The 19,000-nt window shown below is 38.1% G+C and overlaps 1 protein-coding gene across 2 annotated transcripts in view; it reads left to right on the top strand.

Annotated features, from left to right (window-relative positions):
* Window positions 1-19,000, top strand: part of UVRAG (UV radiation resistance associated) — a 297,199-nt gene that overhangs the window by 68,675 nt on the left and 209,524 nt on the right. For both annotated transcript variants that reach the window (XM_028515809.2, XM_028515810.2), the window contains one exon: window positions 13,440-13,525. In XM_028515809.2, the coding sequence (XP_028371610.1) occupies window positions 13,440-13,525 (86 nt within the window). The remainder of the gene's footprint in view (window positions 1-13,439; window positions 13,526-19,000) is intronic.

The raw sequence follows: 19,000 nt of genomic DNA, 5'->3' as shown, positions 1-19,000 counted from the left end.
CCATGATTGTGATTATATGCTGTTAGAGATATCTTCTTTAACTTACAGCAACTCAGGTGGGCAAGTGTTAGTATTTTCATTTTTAGGATAAAGATGCTGAAACCTAGAAAAATTAAAGAGATTTCCATCTAGTTAACCTTATGGGACTATGAAATTTAGAAGTGGCTATTTCCTCTTGTTAGTCAAATTAATGGATGCTAACTTGTTTCCAAAGCACGCTCCACACAGTACACAAGCAGAACATTCAGAAACAGGGATTAAGTGTCTCAAGCAGCCTGTGTTTTAACAACAGAGAACGAGCTATGGTATAATTTCTGTACAGGTTTGAAGCAAAAGTTAGAAAAATGATAAAAATACCTCATTCCTACACATATCCTATTCAGTTTTCCTTGTAACCCCCTTGCTCCTATTACAAAGTATAAGAAACGAAGACTAGACAAATCCTCAGGGGCAGTTTCTAATAGCTGCCTGCTTTGTTATAAAATGTCTAGGTACATGTGAGCTCAGTTTAAGTCCAGGGTAAAACTTAGTTTCTGAATTGTTTGAGTTGATGTGATATCCTAGTCACAGTACTACCCCAGGTAGCTAGAGAGCTATTGCTAGTTTTATTTGCTGAGTGCCTATTTTGTATCAGATACTGTACCAGCTACTTCACCTATTCCTATTTAACCTGTGTGACAACTCCACAAGGCAGTTAGAGCCTCATTTTACAGATGGAACACCCTGGAAGAGAACATTAAACTACCGATCCAAGATTGCATAGCTGGCAAGGTAGCAGGTCCGTGATTCAAACCCAGGTCTGATGCATTCATAGGCCTTTTCTGTTAACCACTATGCTGTGAGGCCTCTCCATATTTCTTCCGAATTCAAATAGCATTTCACAGTATCAAGTCTCTACCTTTATATTTAACCAGAGATATCCACTATGCGCATTGTGAGAATGAAATGAGAGAGTCCATGAAAATGTGCTTTGAATGGTATAAATTGCACAGACTTTTGGTATTTATTGCAGAGTGGGCATGCAATGCCCATGAGGCCATCAACCCACTGAAGTCCACATAAGTTCCATGCATTAGTCACTATATTTGGCTTCCCTCTGAGTCTTTTTTTCCCCTTTCTCTTGGATCAAATTAACTTCTGACAGATGTTTGGAAAATCATCTTATCCTGTAATTCATATTTATAAATCCTGCTGCTGCAGTGTGGTCCCCATTCTCTTTCTTCATTGAAGCCAGAGAATAATCTGGGAAAATGCCACATTTCCTGTTATGAATTTGGAGGCTCTTGTCTTCTTAGCACAATTTTTGAGCTTTTCAGATTTTTAATACTGGAAAACTCAAAGCCAAGCATGGTTCTTCATATAGATATTTCAGATTCTTGAAAAGTAAATAGAAACAGCTTGACTTGTCCTCACTAGGGGATTCAGAGAGTTTAGATTTTTGTTTAGTTTAAAATTTTGAAAACTAGTTTTTACTCTTCTCTCTTAGATTTACCATGAGGGCATTCTTGACCATTTTCCTTCCTTCTGATAGTTTCGGTTTAAACTATTCTACAAAGCTGGGAATCCTCTTCTTTCATTTAAAAGTCTGTCTACCACACCAGTTAACATGATGTCCCTCTTGCCTTCTCTTCCCCTCTCACTTCACTCTGTTTTAGAACTGAGGTTGTGCCTGACTTTTGTAGTCCCAGGATTTAGCATAGACTTAGTAAAGATTTCTACATGAGTTGCTGAAGTCTCCTAGGACCACATGGCTCCTATCTCTACCTAAAATATACTTTTCATTTAAAGCACGGCTGCTTTAGCAGGGTTGCTTTCAGTCCTCTTGCCAGGGAGTGGCGTTGGTGACCATCAGCCCACTTCCTACTTGTAGTTTGTGACTATGATTGTGTTTCTTTTTTGAGGGTTGTTTTAAACACTGGTGTATGAACAAGAATCTATTTATCTCTGTTGATTGGAATTAAAAATTAAAAGGAATTGGTTTTGTTTTCAGGATCTATATACCTTTGCTTCTCATTATTCTAACACTGTTCTTCTCATTGTTTCTCACTATATTGAAGGAGAGGAAAACATCTTCTGTTGTCTCAAGCCTTAGACCAAATCAGGGGGAATGTACATTTTTAGCTCCAGTGCAGCGTCTGAGAAGAGGTCTTGCCTCTCCTCCTTAACAGCTCAGCATCTGGGCTTCGTCACAGAGCAGAGGCAGAGGGTGTCCAAGGCTGGAAGGTGCCTGACAGAGATACTTGCACAATTTTCCTCAGTTTTAACTTGGCTGGCACTTAAAAGTCTATTAATGTTCAGATAAACATATACACATAGGAACACAGGCTGTCTATTGATTCATCAGGTAGCTATTTTAGGACTAGTTGTACAAATAAATACTATGCTTTAAAAAAGTATATGCATTGCATTTGAAAATGTGTTCAAGTAGTAGAATGAGCCATTGTTTTTTTCTTGCCTATCGTAATTTCTGAGTCTACTTAAGTTAGTAGAAGGACTGTTTACAAAGCTTACTTACAGTTTTAAGAATAACATATAGAAGACTGACAGGTCTGCTAGGGGAGGCTTTCAGTGGAGCCCTTAAATGACTGTCCTTAGGCTTCCACTTGGGCCTTTTGTCTTCTCATTAGTGTTGTATCTGGATGATTCAGGCTCCTCCCGGTCTGCAGTCTGCGGTCTGTGTTTCCGTATGTCCAGACTTGTGTCAAACTGCTGGGATGTTTCAGAGTCACAATACTCTGGAGCTCCCAGACTGAGCTCAATTCCCCTCCCTTTCAAAAACCCTTCTTTCTGTTGTGTTCCTTAATTCAGTGAACATACTGCTATCCATCCACTTTCTCAAGTGAGAACAGGAAGTCGTCCTGGACCCCTCCCTCTTTTTAACAACCACTTCTTCATGGGCAAGTAGCTAGGTACATGCCGCACGCCCCCCCCCTCCCTGTACCCCATGGGGTGGAGGAATTCAGCAAAAAATTTTTTAAGTAAAGAAAAAACTCTTGGACACAGGCAAGAGTGGTGATTGCTGGGGGGAAGCAGGTTGGAGAAGTGAAGCAGGGGATGGGGGAGTGAATGGGGATGGGCGGAGACTTGACTTGGGGTGGTGAACACACAACACAGTGTACGATGATGTGTGGTAGAACTGTGCACCGGAAACCTGTGTAATTCTGTTTACCAGTGTCACCCCAGTAAATTCAACAAAAAGGAAAAATAATCCCTTCTTTGAATCACTTCTGATGATGCTTGGTAAATATTACTTCTTTCCTGGTTCTTGATAGCCAGGTTTATCTTTCTAAAATGCTGGTCCTGTCCCTTTATTCAGATCATTTCTGAGTAATTAAGGAATGGCTGATAAGGTCTTGCTGGTGTGATCTGGTGCCTGATTTCTAAGTACCCCACCCACAATACTTCCTTATGCTAAAACTGACCCATCTCAGTTTTAGCTTAGATCGCATTTCCATAGAGTGGCTTTCTGAGAATACCCCCTAAGTCCAGTTTGGATACTCCTCTCGCTCTTCACAGCACTTTGCATTTCATTTTCCTCATGACTGACCCTTATCCTGTTACATTCTGACGGCCCATCTGCTCATCTCTCTTTTTTATTAGAATGTAAACTGTGTAGTTTATCCCTAGTGCTTAGTACTGTGCCTAGCATATAGTAATGATTTAATAACTATTTGGTGGTTGAAGCTTCTGTAGCAGCAGATCATTAAAAATTCTATTGGGATAGGTTACTGGGTTGTCATTAGTTGTATGGCTTGTTACTCAAAATTCTAGTTCTCTTTTTGAAAGTTGTTTTGACCATTTCTGCATAGACACCTGTCATTTGTAAATTATTATACTTAAAATGGAACTCTATTTTTCTCTCCAGGTTTGCTTTCCCTTCCAATTTTCCACATCTTTATGAACTGTTTTCCCATTTATCCAGGTCTCAAATCATATAGTTAGATTTGATTGATTTCTTTTATCCGCTCGATTCAGTCGCTAGACTCTTTTGAGTCCTTCTTTGAAATAACTTATATCCGTGGCCACTTTTCCATCTCCACTGCCATAATCCAAGCTCAGACCGGCATCCCTAGAGGGCCGATTACTGCATTAGTTTCCTGGCTGGCCCATGGACTCCGGTCTCTTTGTATCCACTCTGCCATACTCACCACTGCCTAATCAGTCTTCCTAAAGCACACTTTCATTTCGGTTGTCTGGAGTAACTTCTCATTGTCTGCTCGATGTGCACAAGTCTCTGACCTGGTCTCCTTCTCTCCAGCAGCCTAAGTTCAGTTGGTGATTGGTGGTGCAGTTCTTGTGGTTCTAGCTCTGTTTCCATCTTCACTTCCTCTCTCTGTTTTCATAGTTGGAGCTTACATTACCCCTAGTTAGTGTGGATTTTTAGAATAGCCTCCTAACTGGTCTTTGGACATTCTGCCTTCTCCAATTTATATTTGTTATTACCAGAGTAACCTTCCTTAAATGTAGGTCTGATCATTAACACTGTCAGAAAACTTTCATGAGTCCTTATTCACCAAAGGTTGTCTTGGGTTTTTAGCATGGTACCCAAGGGTTTCTGAGCCTGGTCCTCGCAACCTAATTGTTTTTATTTATTGATTTTTGAGAGAGAGAGAGAGAGAGAATCAGAGAGAGAGAGGGAGAGAATTTGTTATTCCATTTATCCCTGCATTCCTTGTTGCTTCCTATATGTGCCCTGACCAGGGCTTGAACCTGCAACCTTGGTGTATTGGGATGATGCTCTAACCTACTGAGGTACATGGCCAAGGCTTAACCTAATTTTTCAGTTCTATCTCCCACGGTTTCCCTCTTCAGGGTTCCAGGTAATTTTCATATCACTGATGTTGAACAAATTGCACCACTATTTAATTTTCTTTAAATACAGTTTGTGTTCTCCTATTGTCATGCTTTGGCCAAAGGTATTCGGTCTGTATGGGACTTTGATTCACTGCCCTTCAGCTCATTAGCATGTCTCAGTGTATCCCAAATACTGCCACTGGTTGTGATCTTTGTTGTTCTTACTTCTACTAGATGGAACCATTACCATATTAGGACTCCTGTAGCTTTTATTTTTAACCTTTCTTATGGCACCTTTGCATTTTTACTACACTTGGAAACTTAACTGGGCTGTGTACTTTATAGTATACGGGCTTGTATACTTTTATACTAGCTTGTAATACGCAGAGTATACTAATATAAGACAGAGTATACTAATATACTCTGTGTATTAGGTGTTTAGTAAACACTAAAATGTTTTAATACTGTTTGCTTATATATGTTATACATATATATAAATGTATAACACTGTTTGCTTTATCCTGTCAACTGGATTACTTCAGTACAATTTTTATAGTTTTAATAAAATTAAGAACAGTCTTATGACTTCCATAGCAATTAAAAACTCAAAATGTACAGTAACACGTTTTCAAAGGTGCCCTGGTTGCGTGACTCAGTTGGCTGGAACACTGTTCTGTGGACAGAAGGGTTCGATTCCTGGTCAGGGCACATGCCTAGGTTGTGGGTTCAGTCCCCTGTTGGGGCGTGTATGGGAGGCAACTGGTCAATGTTTCTCATATCAATGTTTCTCTCCCTCCCTTCCTCTCTGTCTTTAAAATCAATAAATAAATTTTGAAAAAAGATGTCTCATTTAGTAATTTAGTATAGGGGTAGGCAAACTACAGGCCATATGTTTTTGTCTGGCCAGCAAGCTAAGAATGGTTTTTATGTTTGTAAAGAAGTCAAAGGGGAACACAAAGAGTATGTGACAGAGATGACATGTGGCTCGCAAAGCCTAAAATATTCACTACCTGGCCATGGCCTGGGAAAGTTTGTTGACTGCTGACACAGAAACACACGTGATCGTCTGCCTGGAATTGCCCCTGCTCACTGGATATGTGAATGTCTGGTTTCTCGAACGGTTTCATAGGCACGCACTCAGACCTGCTGTGAAAAAGAATGGGTAGGCCTGGCTTCAGAAGAACTCTGAGTGACATGTAAATCTGCTCTGGGCTCTTGGGCACTTGGCAGTATCTCACACAGATAACCAGATACAAATGAGCCGTGTCTTTCCATTACAGCCCTTCATCAGGGTCTGTGGGGACTGCACATCTGGTGGAGCCAGAAGCCATTCAGAGCAAGGCTCTTAGCGCATTTCAAGAATGATAATTGCTAAGTGGCGGCTGAAGCAGAAGGGTTTAATAATGCCCTTAAGTTGCCTTAAATGTACATGGACCCAGAATTTTAGAACCGGAAAAGGTCTTGGAGATCAAGTACAGCGTGGTCTTTAAGAACATGGGCTGTGGAGCCAGACTGCATGGCTCTTCTGCTTAATCCTCTTCGTGGCTCAGTTTCCTCACCTTTAAAGTGGGGATAATAATAGCATCTATTTCCACATCGTAGTGTGACTATTAAGTATGTTAACCTTCAACATAATAGCATTTAAGTATTAAAATTAACATGGAAAACAACACTTGCCTTGCATATTATAAATGCTCATAAATGTTTCCCTTGTGTCTGTTACTGTCATTTTAATATTATTTTTTATTAGTAGTAGTCTCATCTCATTTTATAGTGAAACTGAAGCCTAGAGGAGTTAAATGGTTTTTTTCACTTCCACGACAGGCAGAGTGGAGTAAAACCTTTCATTTGAGCTCTCTTTCCCTGCTGTAATGTATTGCTTTTAGTTGTGTGTTATGGACGTAGATGAGTTTTTGATGGGAAAAAATGTTTGGCAGCTTTTTGCATAAAAGTTAAGTAGGAGGTCATTAATCATTTCTCCTGAGAATCTTAAATCTACTTGTAGTGTCTTTTATTATTTTGGATTTTGTAGCTGGTTCATAGGACTAATCTGTCTCTTGTCTCTGTTCTCTTTCTCTGCATCTGCCCTCACATTGTGTGCATTATTTCATAGCCATCTTTCTTTATTAAAACAAATTTAGGTGAAATTTGCATAACATGAAGTTAACCATTTTAAAGTGTACAATTTAGTTACATCGGTATGTTCATAATGTTATGCAACTACTACCTGTCAAGTTACATAGTATTTTTATCACCCCAAAAGAAACGCCCATACCCATTAAATATTCACTGTCCGTTTTGCCTTCCCTAGCCCCTGGCAAACACCCCTCTGCTTCTGTTTCTGCAGATTTACCTGTTCTGAATATTGCATATGAACGGAATCATACAATATGTAACCTTTTGCTTTGGGCTCCTTTTACTTAGCAGAATGTTTTTGAGGTGCATCCACTTGTAACATGTCAATACTTGTTTCCTTTTTATGGCTGAGTAATATCTCATTGTATGAATATGCCACATTTCATTAACTGATGAATATTTGGGTTGTTTTTACCCTTTGGCTATTTTGAACGGTGCAGCTCTGTACATTTGTGTACAAATATTTAAGTACCTGTTTTCAGTTTTTTTGGGTATATACCTAGGAGTGGAATTGCTGGGCCATATAGTAATCCTGTTTACTTTTTTTGAGGAATTGCCAAACATTTTTTCTACAGAGGCTGAGCATTTTACATCCCCAGCAATGAACAATGTACAATATTGGTTCTAATCCTCGCTAACAGTTATTTTGTTTTTTTTTCCTAATTTAAAAATTCTATCCATCCACCCACCATGCCCCCATTCTAGTGAGTGTAAAGTAGTGCGTGGTTTTGATTTGCATTTCCCCAGTGATGTTGAACATCTTTTCATGTGCTTGTTGACTATTTGTGTATGTTTTTTTGCGAAATGTCTCTAAGTCCTTTCCCCCCTTTTGTGTTTTTAATCCTCACCTGAGGACATGCTTATTGATTTTAGAGAGAGAGAGAGAAGAAGGGAGGGGAAGAGAGAGGGAGAAAAACAACGATGTGAAAGAGAAACCTGATTGGGGGACCGAACACACAGCCATGTACCCTGACCAGGAACTGAACCCGCGACCTTTTGGTCTATGGGACTGCACTCCAACCACCTGAGCCACACTGGCCACGGCCTTTGCCCCTTTTTAAATTGGGTTGTTTGTTGTATTGTTGTTGAGTTTTCAGAGTTCTTTATGTGTTCTGGATATTAGATTTCTATCAGATACATGATTTGCAAACATTTTCTCCCAAATGTGGGCTGTTTTTGCACTTTCTTTATAGTGTTCTTTACACAAAAAGTTTTTAATTTTGATGAAGTTCAATTATCTGTCATTTCTTTGGTTGCTCATGCTTTTGGTGTTATATCTAAGAATCCATGGACAAACTCCAGATTATGTAGACGTACTCCTGTGTTTTCTTCTAATTATTTTATGTTTTTAGCTCTTACAATTAGCCTTTGATTTATTTTTAGGTAGTTTTTGTATTCAGTGTTAAGGGTGAACTCACCTTTTGCAAAAGGCTATCCACTTGTTTCAGCATCATTGTTGAAAATATTCTTTCCCCACTGAATAGTCTTGGTACCTTTGTTGAAAATAATTGAGTATAGATATATGAGTTAATTTCTGAATTCTCAGTTCTATTCCAGTTATCTTTGCATCTGTCTTTATGCCAGTGCCACACTTTTGATCACTGTTATTTTGTAATAAGTCTTGAAATAGGGAAGCAAGAATCCTCCAGTTGGTGTATTACATTGATTAATTGTTGTTTATTGAACCACCCTTACATACCTTGGATAAATTCCACTTGTTCCTGGTGTATAACCCTTTTAAAAATTATTTTTAAAGCATTTTAAAAAGATTTTATTTATTTATTTTTAGACAGTGGAGAAGGGAGGGAGAAAGAGAGGGACAGAAACATCAATGTGTGGTTGCCTCTCACATGCTCCCTACTGGGGACCTGCTGGCCTGCAACCCAGTCGTGTGCCCTGACTGGGAATTGAACCAGCAACCTTTTGGTTCACAGGCTGGTGCTTAATCCACTGAGCCACACCAGTCAGGGCAAAAAATTATTTTTAATTGTGGCAAAATGTACATACTATATAATATTTACCATCCTAACCATTTTAAGTGTACCGTTTAGTGGCATTAAGTATGTTCACATTGTTGTGCAAGCATCATCACCATCCATCTCCAGAACTCTTATCATCTTATAAAACTGAAACTCTCTACCCATTAAACTCTGGGTTCCCATGTTCCCCTTCCCCAATCCCCTGGCGCTCACCTTTCTACTGTTTCTGTGAATTTGCCTCCACCAGGTACTTATATAAGTGGAATCACACAGTAGCTTGCTTTCTGTCACTGGCTTCTTTTACTTAACATAATGTCCCCAGGAGTCATCCATAGAATTTTCTTCTTTTGTAAGGCTAAAGAATATTCTATTGTATGAATATACCCATTTTATCTATCAATTCCTCTGTTGATGGGCACTTGGGTTGCCTCTACCCCCTTGACTAGTGTGAATAATGTTGCTATAAACATGTATGAAAAAATATCTCTTGGAATCTTTGCATTGTTCTGGTATAAACCCAGAAGTAGAATTGCTGGACCAAATGTTACATACCTTTTAATATTCTGTTCAATTATCTTTGCTAGTATTTTGTTGAAGATTTTTGCATCTATATTCATAAGAGATATTGGTCTATAATTTTCTTATAATATTATTGTCTGGCTTTGGTATTAGGGTAATACTGGCCTCACAGAATGAAATAAAAAGTATTTCTCTTCCATTTTAGGGCAGACTTTGAGAAGGACTGGTGTTACTATTTTTTAAATATGATTGGTAGAAGTCACCAGTCAAATCATGTGGGCTCTGGTCTTTTCTCTGCTGGGATTTTTATGATTACAGAGTCAACCTGTTTAACTTGTATTATGACTTTGTTAAATTAACATTTGTTGAGTGAAGCACAGGGCGCCAGATGGTGAGCCATGGTGCAACAACAGGCTACAAGAGAAACTGAAATGGGGAAGTTTATTAAAGCCACAGGTCCTAGAGGAATTACAGGACATGCCTCAAAGAGCCACATGGGGAAGTCGAGGCAGGAGGCAGAGGCAGCCCTTTGTTGCATGCCTTTATTAGGGTCTGTGGGTGGAGTGCACTCACTTCATTTGTGATTCTTGGGTTAGGGCCGGATTGGTCAATTCAAACCAAAAGAGCAGGGTTTTGGATAGTCTCCTTGGGGATTTTTATTTAAGGGGCACATAAGGCATGCAGGTGCTGGTAGCAGGGGATACTGTTTGATCACGAGCCACGAAGGAACTTACATTTGCTCCTAATTCTGTGGATTTCTATCAATGGATGTCCTTCCCCGAGGGGACTACTGTCAGTTTAAGGTCCTTGCAGGCTGCGGGCCCAAGCCAAATCCACTCTGAGGCAGCAGTACCATGGAGTAGCTTAGCTAAACTCAAAAGATGGTTTGTAGGCCCGCCAAGACTCTGTTTCTTCTTGAGCCATTTTGGTGTTCCTAGGAGTTTCCATTTTATTTAGGTTGTCTGATTTGTTAGGCATACAATTGGACATAAGGCTCTTATGTAATACTTTTTATTTCTGTAAGGTTGGTGATAATGTTGCCATTTTCACTCCTGATTTTAGTGATTTGAATCTTCTCTCTTTTTTCCTTGGTCAGACTAGCTTAAAGTTTGTCCATTCTGTTGATCTTTCCAAAGAACTAACTTTTGGTTTTGTTGATTTTCTCTGTTGTTTTTGTATTTTCTATTTCATGGATCTCTGCCCTGTATATCCTTCTTTCTTGTTTTAGGTTTAGTTTATTCTTTTTCTAGTTCCTTAAGGTAGAAGGTTAGGGTATTGATTTCAGCTTTTTCTTTCTTTTTTTTTTTATGTAGATGTTTGCAGCTATAAATTTTACTGAGAACATTTTACACTGCACTCCATATGTTTTGACACATTGTGTTTTCATTCTTATTCATCTCAAAGTATTTAATAGTTTACCCTGTGATTTGTTTTTTGACCCACTGGTTGTTTAATAGTGTGTTGTTTACTTTGCAGTTGGTGATTTTTTCTAAACTGTGTTCTGTTACTGATTTCCAGTTTTCATTCCACTGTGGTCAGAGAAGATATGTTGTATGATTTCAATGTTTAAAAATTTATGGAAATGTGTGTTGTGGCTGAACAGATGGTTTATCTTGGAGAATGTTCGATTTGCACTCGAGAAGAATGTGTATATGGCTGTCGTTGGATAGAACGTTTCATGTGTGTCTCTTGGGTCTAGTTGATTTATAGTATTGTTCGTGTCTTCTGTTTCCTTGTGTGTCTCTGTATGGCTGTGCTTCCCACTGTTGAAAGTGGGATTTTGATGTCTTTAAGTATTTCCCACTTTAGTTTTGACAGTTTTTGCTTTAAATATATTTTGTTATATTTTAGGTGTATATATATTTATAATCATTTATACCTTCTTGAGGCTTTTTAAAAAATTATATAATGTTCTTTTTGTGTCTTATAACATTTTATCTTAAAGTCTTTTTGTTTGATATTAGTATAGCTGCTCTAGCTCTCTTTCGGTTAGTGCTTACACTGAATATTTCTTTATTCTTTCATTTTCAGCCTATTTGTATTTTTGGTTCTACAGTGCATCTCTTGTAGATAGCATATAATGGACCACTTTAAAAAATTCATTCTGCCAACCTCTGCCTTTTAAATGGAGTGTCTAATCCACTTACACTTAATGCAATTACAGATATGGGAGTTCTGCCACTTTTCTGTTTCTCATTTTCGACATCACTACCCTTTTTTGTGTTACACATTTTCTCATGTAACATTTTGATTCCTTTCTTATTTCCTTTACTGTGCATTTTTTAGTTATTTTCTTAGTGGTAGTCCTAGAGATTACACGAATATCTTATGATATAGCAATCTAGTTCAAATTAATATCAACTTAGTTTTAATATTATATAAAACCTTTTCTTCTGTGTAGCTCTGTTCCCCTTTGTGGTACTGTTGTCACAGATTACATCTTCATAATTATGTGGCCATCAAGATAAATTTATAATGATTGTTTCATATGTTTATTGAATTGATTTTTAAATGCTAAACCAACTTTACATTTCTAGAATAAATTCAGCCAATAATGATATGTTACTATTTTATTCTTAGAATATATTGGTGGTTCAATTTGCTAATATTTTGCCAAGGATTTTTGTGTCTCTGTTCATGAGGGATATTGGTCTGTAATTGTGTGTTTGAGAGAGACAGAGAGAGAAATCTTTGGCAAGTTTTAGTATCAATAATGCCAGTCTTATAAGTTGAAAATTGTTCCCTTTCCTCTATTTTATGAACGAGTTTGTATTAAATTGGTATTATTTCTTAATGCTTGGTAGAATTTGTCAGTGAAACCATCTGGACCTAGACTTTTCTGTAGGCAGCTCTTCAAATTATTCACTTAACAGTGGATATAGGGTTATTCAGATATTGTTTCATTATCAATTTTGGCATGTTGTATTTTTCTTTTTATTAATTTATATTTTTATTGATTGCTTTTAGAGGGAGAGAGAGAGAGGTTTGTTGTTCCATTTATTTATGCATTCACGGGTTGCTTCTTGCATGTGCCCTGACTAGATATCAAATTTGCAGCCTTGGCATATTGGGGCGACCCTCTAACCCCTGAGCACTCCTACCAGGGCTGTACTTTTTCTCAAGCAGTTTGTCTAATTCACCTCAGTTGTCAAACTTGATAGCATAAGGTTGTTCATCATATTCTCCTAATTATCTTTTTTTGAGGTAACGTGGGTTAATAACATTTTAACATCTGTAGTAATATAATTTAAAAAAATTCTTAATACTAGCATTATAGCCAACATTTACATAATGCTTATTACATATCTTTTACTTTTCAAATGTAAACATTTAGCTTACTAGTCTTTTGATTCCCACACCCATTTGTGAAGTAGATAATATCCTCTCCATAGTACAGATGAGGAAGTCAAGGTTAAACTAAGAATGCCTTGATACCTTGCTCAAGGCTACAGAGCTGGTGTATTAAGGGCTTACATTGTAATCAGGTGGTCTACGTCCAGAGTCCTTTTTTTTTAAAAACTATTTCCTTTGTCAATGGCAGATACCTGTTCTATTACTCTTACGGATTGCGCCAAGTTCTCTCTAGAAATACCCTTGCTGTCACCATCCTTGTACTACTAAGTAGAAGTGTTTGTTTCTGGTGTTCCTAATTGGAACTTGGAATGCCCTGTCCCCACAAAATCATTACATGTGATGGCTGGGCATACTTGAAATATAATTATTAATACTCTTCTTCAGTCACGTGTTAAGAAGACTTATGGGGCTTCTGTGGGAAGTTCACTACAAAATGTGAAACATTGTTTCTGTAGGAAAATGCTAGAGGAAATTTATTTTGAGTTCACTTGACTAAGATGTTAAACTTTAGCTATATGGAAGTTGTATTTTTTAATCTCTTAGCAATTTGAATTTACTGAAGTGTTTTATAAATCATAATTTTAAAAAGACAAACGGTTAATTGTGTACCTATTTTATTCTTTTTCAGTTTGATTAATTTGTTAATTAATTTTTTAGGGTTATTCAAGCTCTCAGAAGAACATGCTTCTTCAGGTGGATCAGAACTGTGTGCGCAATTCTTACGATGTCTTCTCTTTGTTGCGGTAAGAAACTTCTTAGAGTCCTCCTGCATCTTCTAAAGAATCTTCCTCATTTTGAGTTTGTGACATTTCAGTGTGAGGAAATGTATGGGAGCTTTAGACGCTGTTATTCAGGCTTGGCATTTTTTAGTGAGAGCTTCATAAATTTTGTAGCTACAGTGATTTAAGTGTATCTCTTTCACAAAGCCTTTGGAAAGTCATTTCCTTTCTTTGGACAGTGGGAGAGAGTGATCTTAAAACAGGGACACGAGCCGTTTCCGGTGTTCTACACTATAAAGCACAGCCAGCAGAGGTACAAAACTTAGACTTATCGGAACTTTAACAACTACAGCATTATTAGAAAAGCCCCCCAATACCCCAGACGTGGCTTAGAGTTTTGACCTGCTGTTCATCTTTTAAAAGAATCATGTTTGGCAAGGCAAAGGAGCTTTGCACGAATCTCATGCTCAGAGGCTTAACTGCGTCAGCTCTGTATTTTAATAATGTCTGGGCTTAATTTTGAAAGATTTTAAAATTTGGTTTTAATTTTCAGTGTGGTAGATCATCTCAGACATTTTCCCAAGAGGCAGGTTACCAAAATAAATGCAATTCAAAATAAAGTTAACAGTGACACTCAACCTATGTTCACCCTCCTCACACAGATGGTTCATTGAAATTTGATTTTGGCAGTATTTTTCTAATGTTTACATAACACATCATAAATTTCAGACCATTAGACAGCCTTTATGTATCTACTAGAGGAAGAGTCCAGAAGGACGGCTGGCCTCTTCTCCAATTGGATGGTGATTTGTTTTATAAACATTATGAAATGGCCTTTCCTTTGCAAATCTTGAATTTTATTATACATGATGATAGAGAGTTTGGTCACATGGACTGTATAAATTGCTCTTAAGAGACAAGGATTTCAACTAAAATAGCCATACACATTTGATGACTTTTGAGTCTTCTCTGAGAGGTATTTTCACTTTGAATTCTTAGGCTATGTAACATAGTGAAGAGGATTAGTAATCGATGGTAGAGAAAACAGAATATGTCAAAATATATAACTTATATTTTTGGGACTACATTAAGTTTTAAGTATGGGAAAGAAGAGTGTACAGAAATAGTTTGAAATATGAGTAAGCCACTAATATTCTTGACTTATTTTCCACGGTAAAATGAGAGTATAAATACTATTATTTTAAAGATATTTTTCAGGTATGAGATTCTGCAATCTTATTAGAGAAATCATTAGAATTCAAAGAGAAAGGAATCAAGGTCAGCGAGCAGAGGAGTTGGGAAAGGCAGCATCATGAAAAACTAGGGGAAGAGAGATTCAGGGCGTACCGGCAGCTCCGTCGTGACACGGGAGCCTGGGAGCCGAAGAGGAGTGTGGGTATCGGGCAGCAACAGGGGAGAATGCTTTGATTAACCTGACCCTGCCTTTAGTTATCCCAGATTTATCCAATTCATTTAACCTCTTTGATTCTTCTAAAAGGTAGAAACAGTGAAGTTAAAAATATATGTAATTTACAAGCATTTTCACATTTATAATCTCATTCTCTTAGAAACTTTTTGTGTTTACACGCCAGTGTAGAAGCTGAACAAGAGGTGTTAAGTGATTTATTTATCTGAGGGCACACAGCAAGTAGTAGCCAGGCTGGAGGTTGGTATTAAGACAAGCTTCTTTTGTAGATCCTTTTCACAGAGTAACTTACTTTCCTAGGTTGGTGGTTATGAGATGCGCATAGCATGATGACAGAGAAAATTTTCTGAAAATCGTAAGAGCCCTTCCAAAATGCAAAATCATCAGGTTAATGTGGTGGCTGTTCAGTTATGTGCCATTGATCTTGCAATGATATGTCTCTTAGGGGTTTCATTCCTAGGGGCCCTTTTGGTTTCCTCAGACATGCCAACAGTTTGAAGTGCCCTGTTAACAGTGGCCTTCTCTTCACCATTGTGTGAATCATTTATAGCTGCTAACGCAGGTATACTTTTCTGAACCAGATCAAGTTTGTCAACCAAATTACCAGAACCCAGAGAGTTACTCTGAAACTAGAAAGTTCAGATTGTGCTTGTCCAAGTTAATGAGTAAAATGCAACTTTCTCTGAAAATTCTCTCAGGCATTAATAAAGAGTAACCATCATTTTCTGCTCAATCAAAAGCTCTTTTCCCACAGTTCTTGCCGATATATGTAAAGTGCTTTCTGGGAAACAGTTTCATGCCCATCAGATTTGTTCATAGTTTTCCCCTCTTTAAATCAGGCAGCTCTGTTCCTGGATGAGAATAATTTTAAAAACACTTCTTTTCCTGATGCTTTCCTTGGTTTGTGAAATTGTTGTTTCTTGATCTGTAATTTTATGTGAAAACACACAGAGTCAGAGTCAGAATTCTTTAATATTACTTTTAACTCCACAAAATTCTAGGTGCCCTTTGGAATCAGGATTAGATTTCAGGTTGCTTGGTTCTGTTTTTCAAGTGTGTGTTCTAGTTAATAACTTTCACTGTGTTGTTATGTGTGAATGTCTCAGGAAAATAGACAATCTTAAAACATTTTTTATTGATTTTTTTTTGAGAGATAGAGAAAGGAGGGGAGAGACAGAAAAAGAAATATCCATTTGTTGTTCCACTTATTTATGCATTTATTGGTTGCATCCTGTATGTGCCCTGACCTAGGATCGAACCTGCAACCTTAGCCTATTGGGACAATGCTCTAATCAACTGGACCACCTGGCCAGGGTGAAAATAGGGAATCTTGACTAAGGCAAGAGTTTTGGAGCACCTAAGACCAGGGCATTAAAACTCCTTCAGATGGATCTGTTGTACCATTTTCTAGGAAAACAGTGACTTCATGTTTTATTCATATTTTTCACCAATAGTTAAGAATTTAAGCTAATTTTAGCTGTCAAAGTAATAGCAGCTCTTTCTAAGTTTGCTTTCAGTGTATATGATGATAATTAAAATTTTGCTTCTTTAACAGAAATTGCTGGATTAAGGGTTAGTTTTCATGTGAGCAGGCATTTAATTAAGAGCCGCTTTATCTTCACCACAAGGTGTCGATGTTGCTCTTTAACTGGCATTTGAAATTTATTTTCATAGTTTTGAGGTGAGAACTTTTTCTATTATTCCTTCTACAATAGGTTAATGAGTTTCTAGGTTTATTAAATAGCTTTACCTTTTGGTTCTGTTGATTTTTTTTTATCCTGTCAGTGATAGAGAGTTGTTGAAAGATTCAAGGTGGGGGGGCAGGATGACATGGTCAGGTGTGCAGTTTAGAATTCCGACTGCACAGCAGTGGGGGATAGACCCGGGGGATGGCTGATAGCAGGGAGGTGTCTGTAACCCTGCCTGTTCTCTGAGACTGAAAGAGTGGTTTTGATGTTTAAAAACCCATTTTTTCCTTTCCTGCTTCCTCAAAAGGTAGCCCTATTATAAGAAATAAGAACAGTTCTGCTTTTCTTCTGGTATAATTTTTATTATTTCCACCCCCTTTTGACTCATCCTACTTTAGTTAGTTTTAGTAAGTGAAAGAATGGTGGGGAAGTTATGGGCCCTCCACTGAGGACCCAGCTGTAAAATTGTCATGTGCCCATAACTAGATGCAAGACCTTGGGCAAGGAACTTAACTTTGGTACGCCTCAAACTGCTCTTGTGAAATGAGGATAATGTTTGTCTCAGAGGAACTTTATGACAATTATATGCAGCAAAATACTTGAAAGATCCTACTCCAGTTACTGGCATATAGTTAACATTCAATAAATAATAGTTTTCCTCTTCCCCTTCGCTTCCCCCATCTTAGAATGGCCTTTCTCCTTTGTGCCAGTGTTCCTTTTTATGTCACCACCGGCTTTTCCTGCGTTCGCGATTTTTCTTTCCTGCCCTTCTAATATCTACTACCTCTGCTTTTAGAGTTGCTTTTATTAATCCTCAACAGTCACGATAAAAGCTGTTTAATGTGTGTATGTTCTTTCTGCCTAATGACATTGAAAACTTCTTGAAAGAGGGGGTTATTTCATATGGGTATATTCTCCCCCTTCTTTCTATCTTATCAACAGCCCTCAGTTTTGTCGGAGTTCCTGTGGAGCCTACTGTGGTCCCAGAGCCCTCGTCTGTGGGTCCGAGGACTCTTCTGTGTCCCTTTCCCCGAGTGCCCGCTTCCATGGCCAGCGCATCCCATGTTAATGACCCTAAGATCCGTGTCTCTGGTTCCTATCTCTTTTTTGGATTTTTGATGTCCCCCCCCCCACCCAATGACCATTAGACATTTATATTGATACTTTCATGCTCTGTGGGAACCTCAGCCTTAACAGGCTGAGAGCTACGCTTATTCGCTTAATTTTCCTCTTCCTTGCCTCCATCCCTGCTCCGCTGTTTGTCTAGTGGTATTATCAGCATTTCAGGCACCCCAAGTGAGCACACTTGTATTTGTTCTCATCTCTATTTTCCTGGGCTATTTCCTGACCTCCTAACTAATCTCCCTACTACCAGTTTTTCTTTCATGCAATTAATAGCTATTTTTTATTGAGTATTTACTTTGTGCCAGGAATTATTCTAAGTGCTTTACATTAATTAAGCCTTTTAATTCTCACTACAACCCTGTGGTAAAAACTATCCCTGTTCCTATTTACAGATGAAGATATTGAGGCAGAAAGCAATTCAGTTGCTTATTCAAGGTCACACAACTAGTATTAGCCTGTATTCAAACCCAGACAGTCTAGCTCTGGAGCCTGTGTTCTCAACCAGTACCTCTTACTGCTTTATAATTTTTCACACTGTGTGTCCTTACATCAGGTCCTCCTACACCACCTGTGCAATTAATAACGAGTATGTATTGAGCTCTTCCACTGTTATGATTAGTTCTTCATTGTCTGATTCTCTCTTCTCCTTTAGGCTAGAATCCTTGTGTTATCAGTCATCATATTCACCCATCACAATGTATATCATATGTATTAAGTATTTATTATCTGCAAATTGAACTGTTTTTCAGGTTACAGAGAACCAGGGTTTTGATGCTCTGACTTTTGGTTTACATCTGGCAAAATGAGAGTTGCGAAGAAGTTTTTAAAAAATATATGTTATTGATTGCGCTATTACAGTTGTCCCAGTTTTTTCCCCTTAGTCCACCTCTGCCTGGTACCCACCTTCCCTCCAGCAATCACCCCCCTTAGTTCATGTCCACGGGTCGTGCGTACAGGTTCTTTGGCTTCTCCATTTCGTATATTATTCTTAACCTCCCCCTGTCTATTTTGTACCTACCATTTATGCTTCTTAATCCCTGCACCTTTTCCCCCATTCTCTCCTTCCCCCTTCCAGCTGATACTTCTCCAGATGCTCTCCATGTCTGTGATTCTGTTCCTGTTCTGCTTGTTTACTTTGGGTTTTTTTCAGATTCATTTGTTGATACTTGTGCATTTGTTGCCATTTTAATGTTCATAGTTTTGATATTCTTCTTTTTTTTCTTAAGTAAGTCCCTTTAACATTTCATGTAATAATGGCTT

Source organism: Phyllostomus discolor, chromosome 6 (assembly GCF_004126475.2).
Source record: "Phyllostomus discolor isolate MPI-MPIP mPhyDis1 chromosome 6, mPhyDis1.pri.v3, whole genome shotgun sequence".
NCBI lineage: Eukaryota > Metazoa > Chordata > Mammalia > Chiroptera > Phyllostomidae > Phyllostomus > Phyllostomus discolor.
Note: the sequence above shows the minus strand (reverse complement) of the source record. Positions and strands in the feature narration are given on the sequence as shown.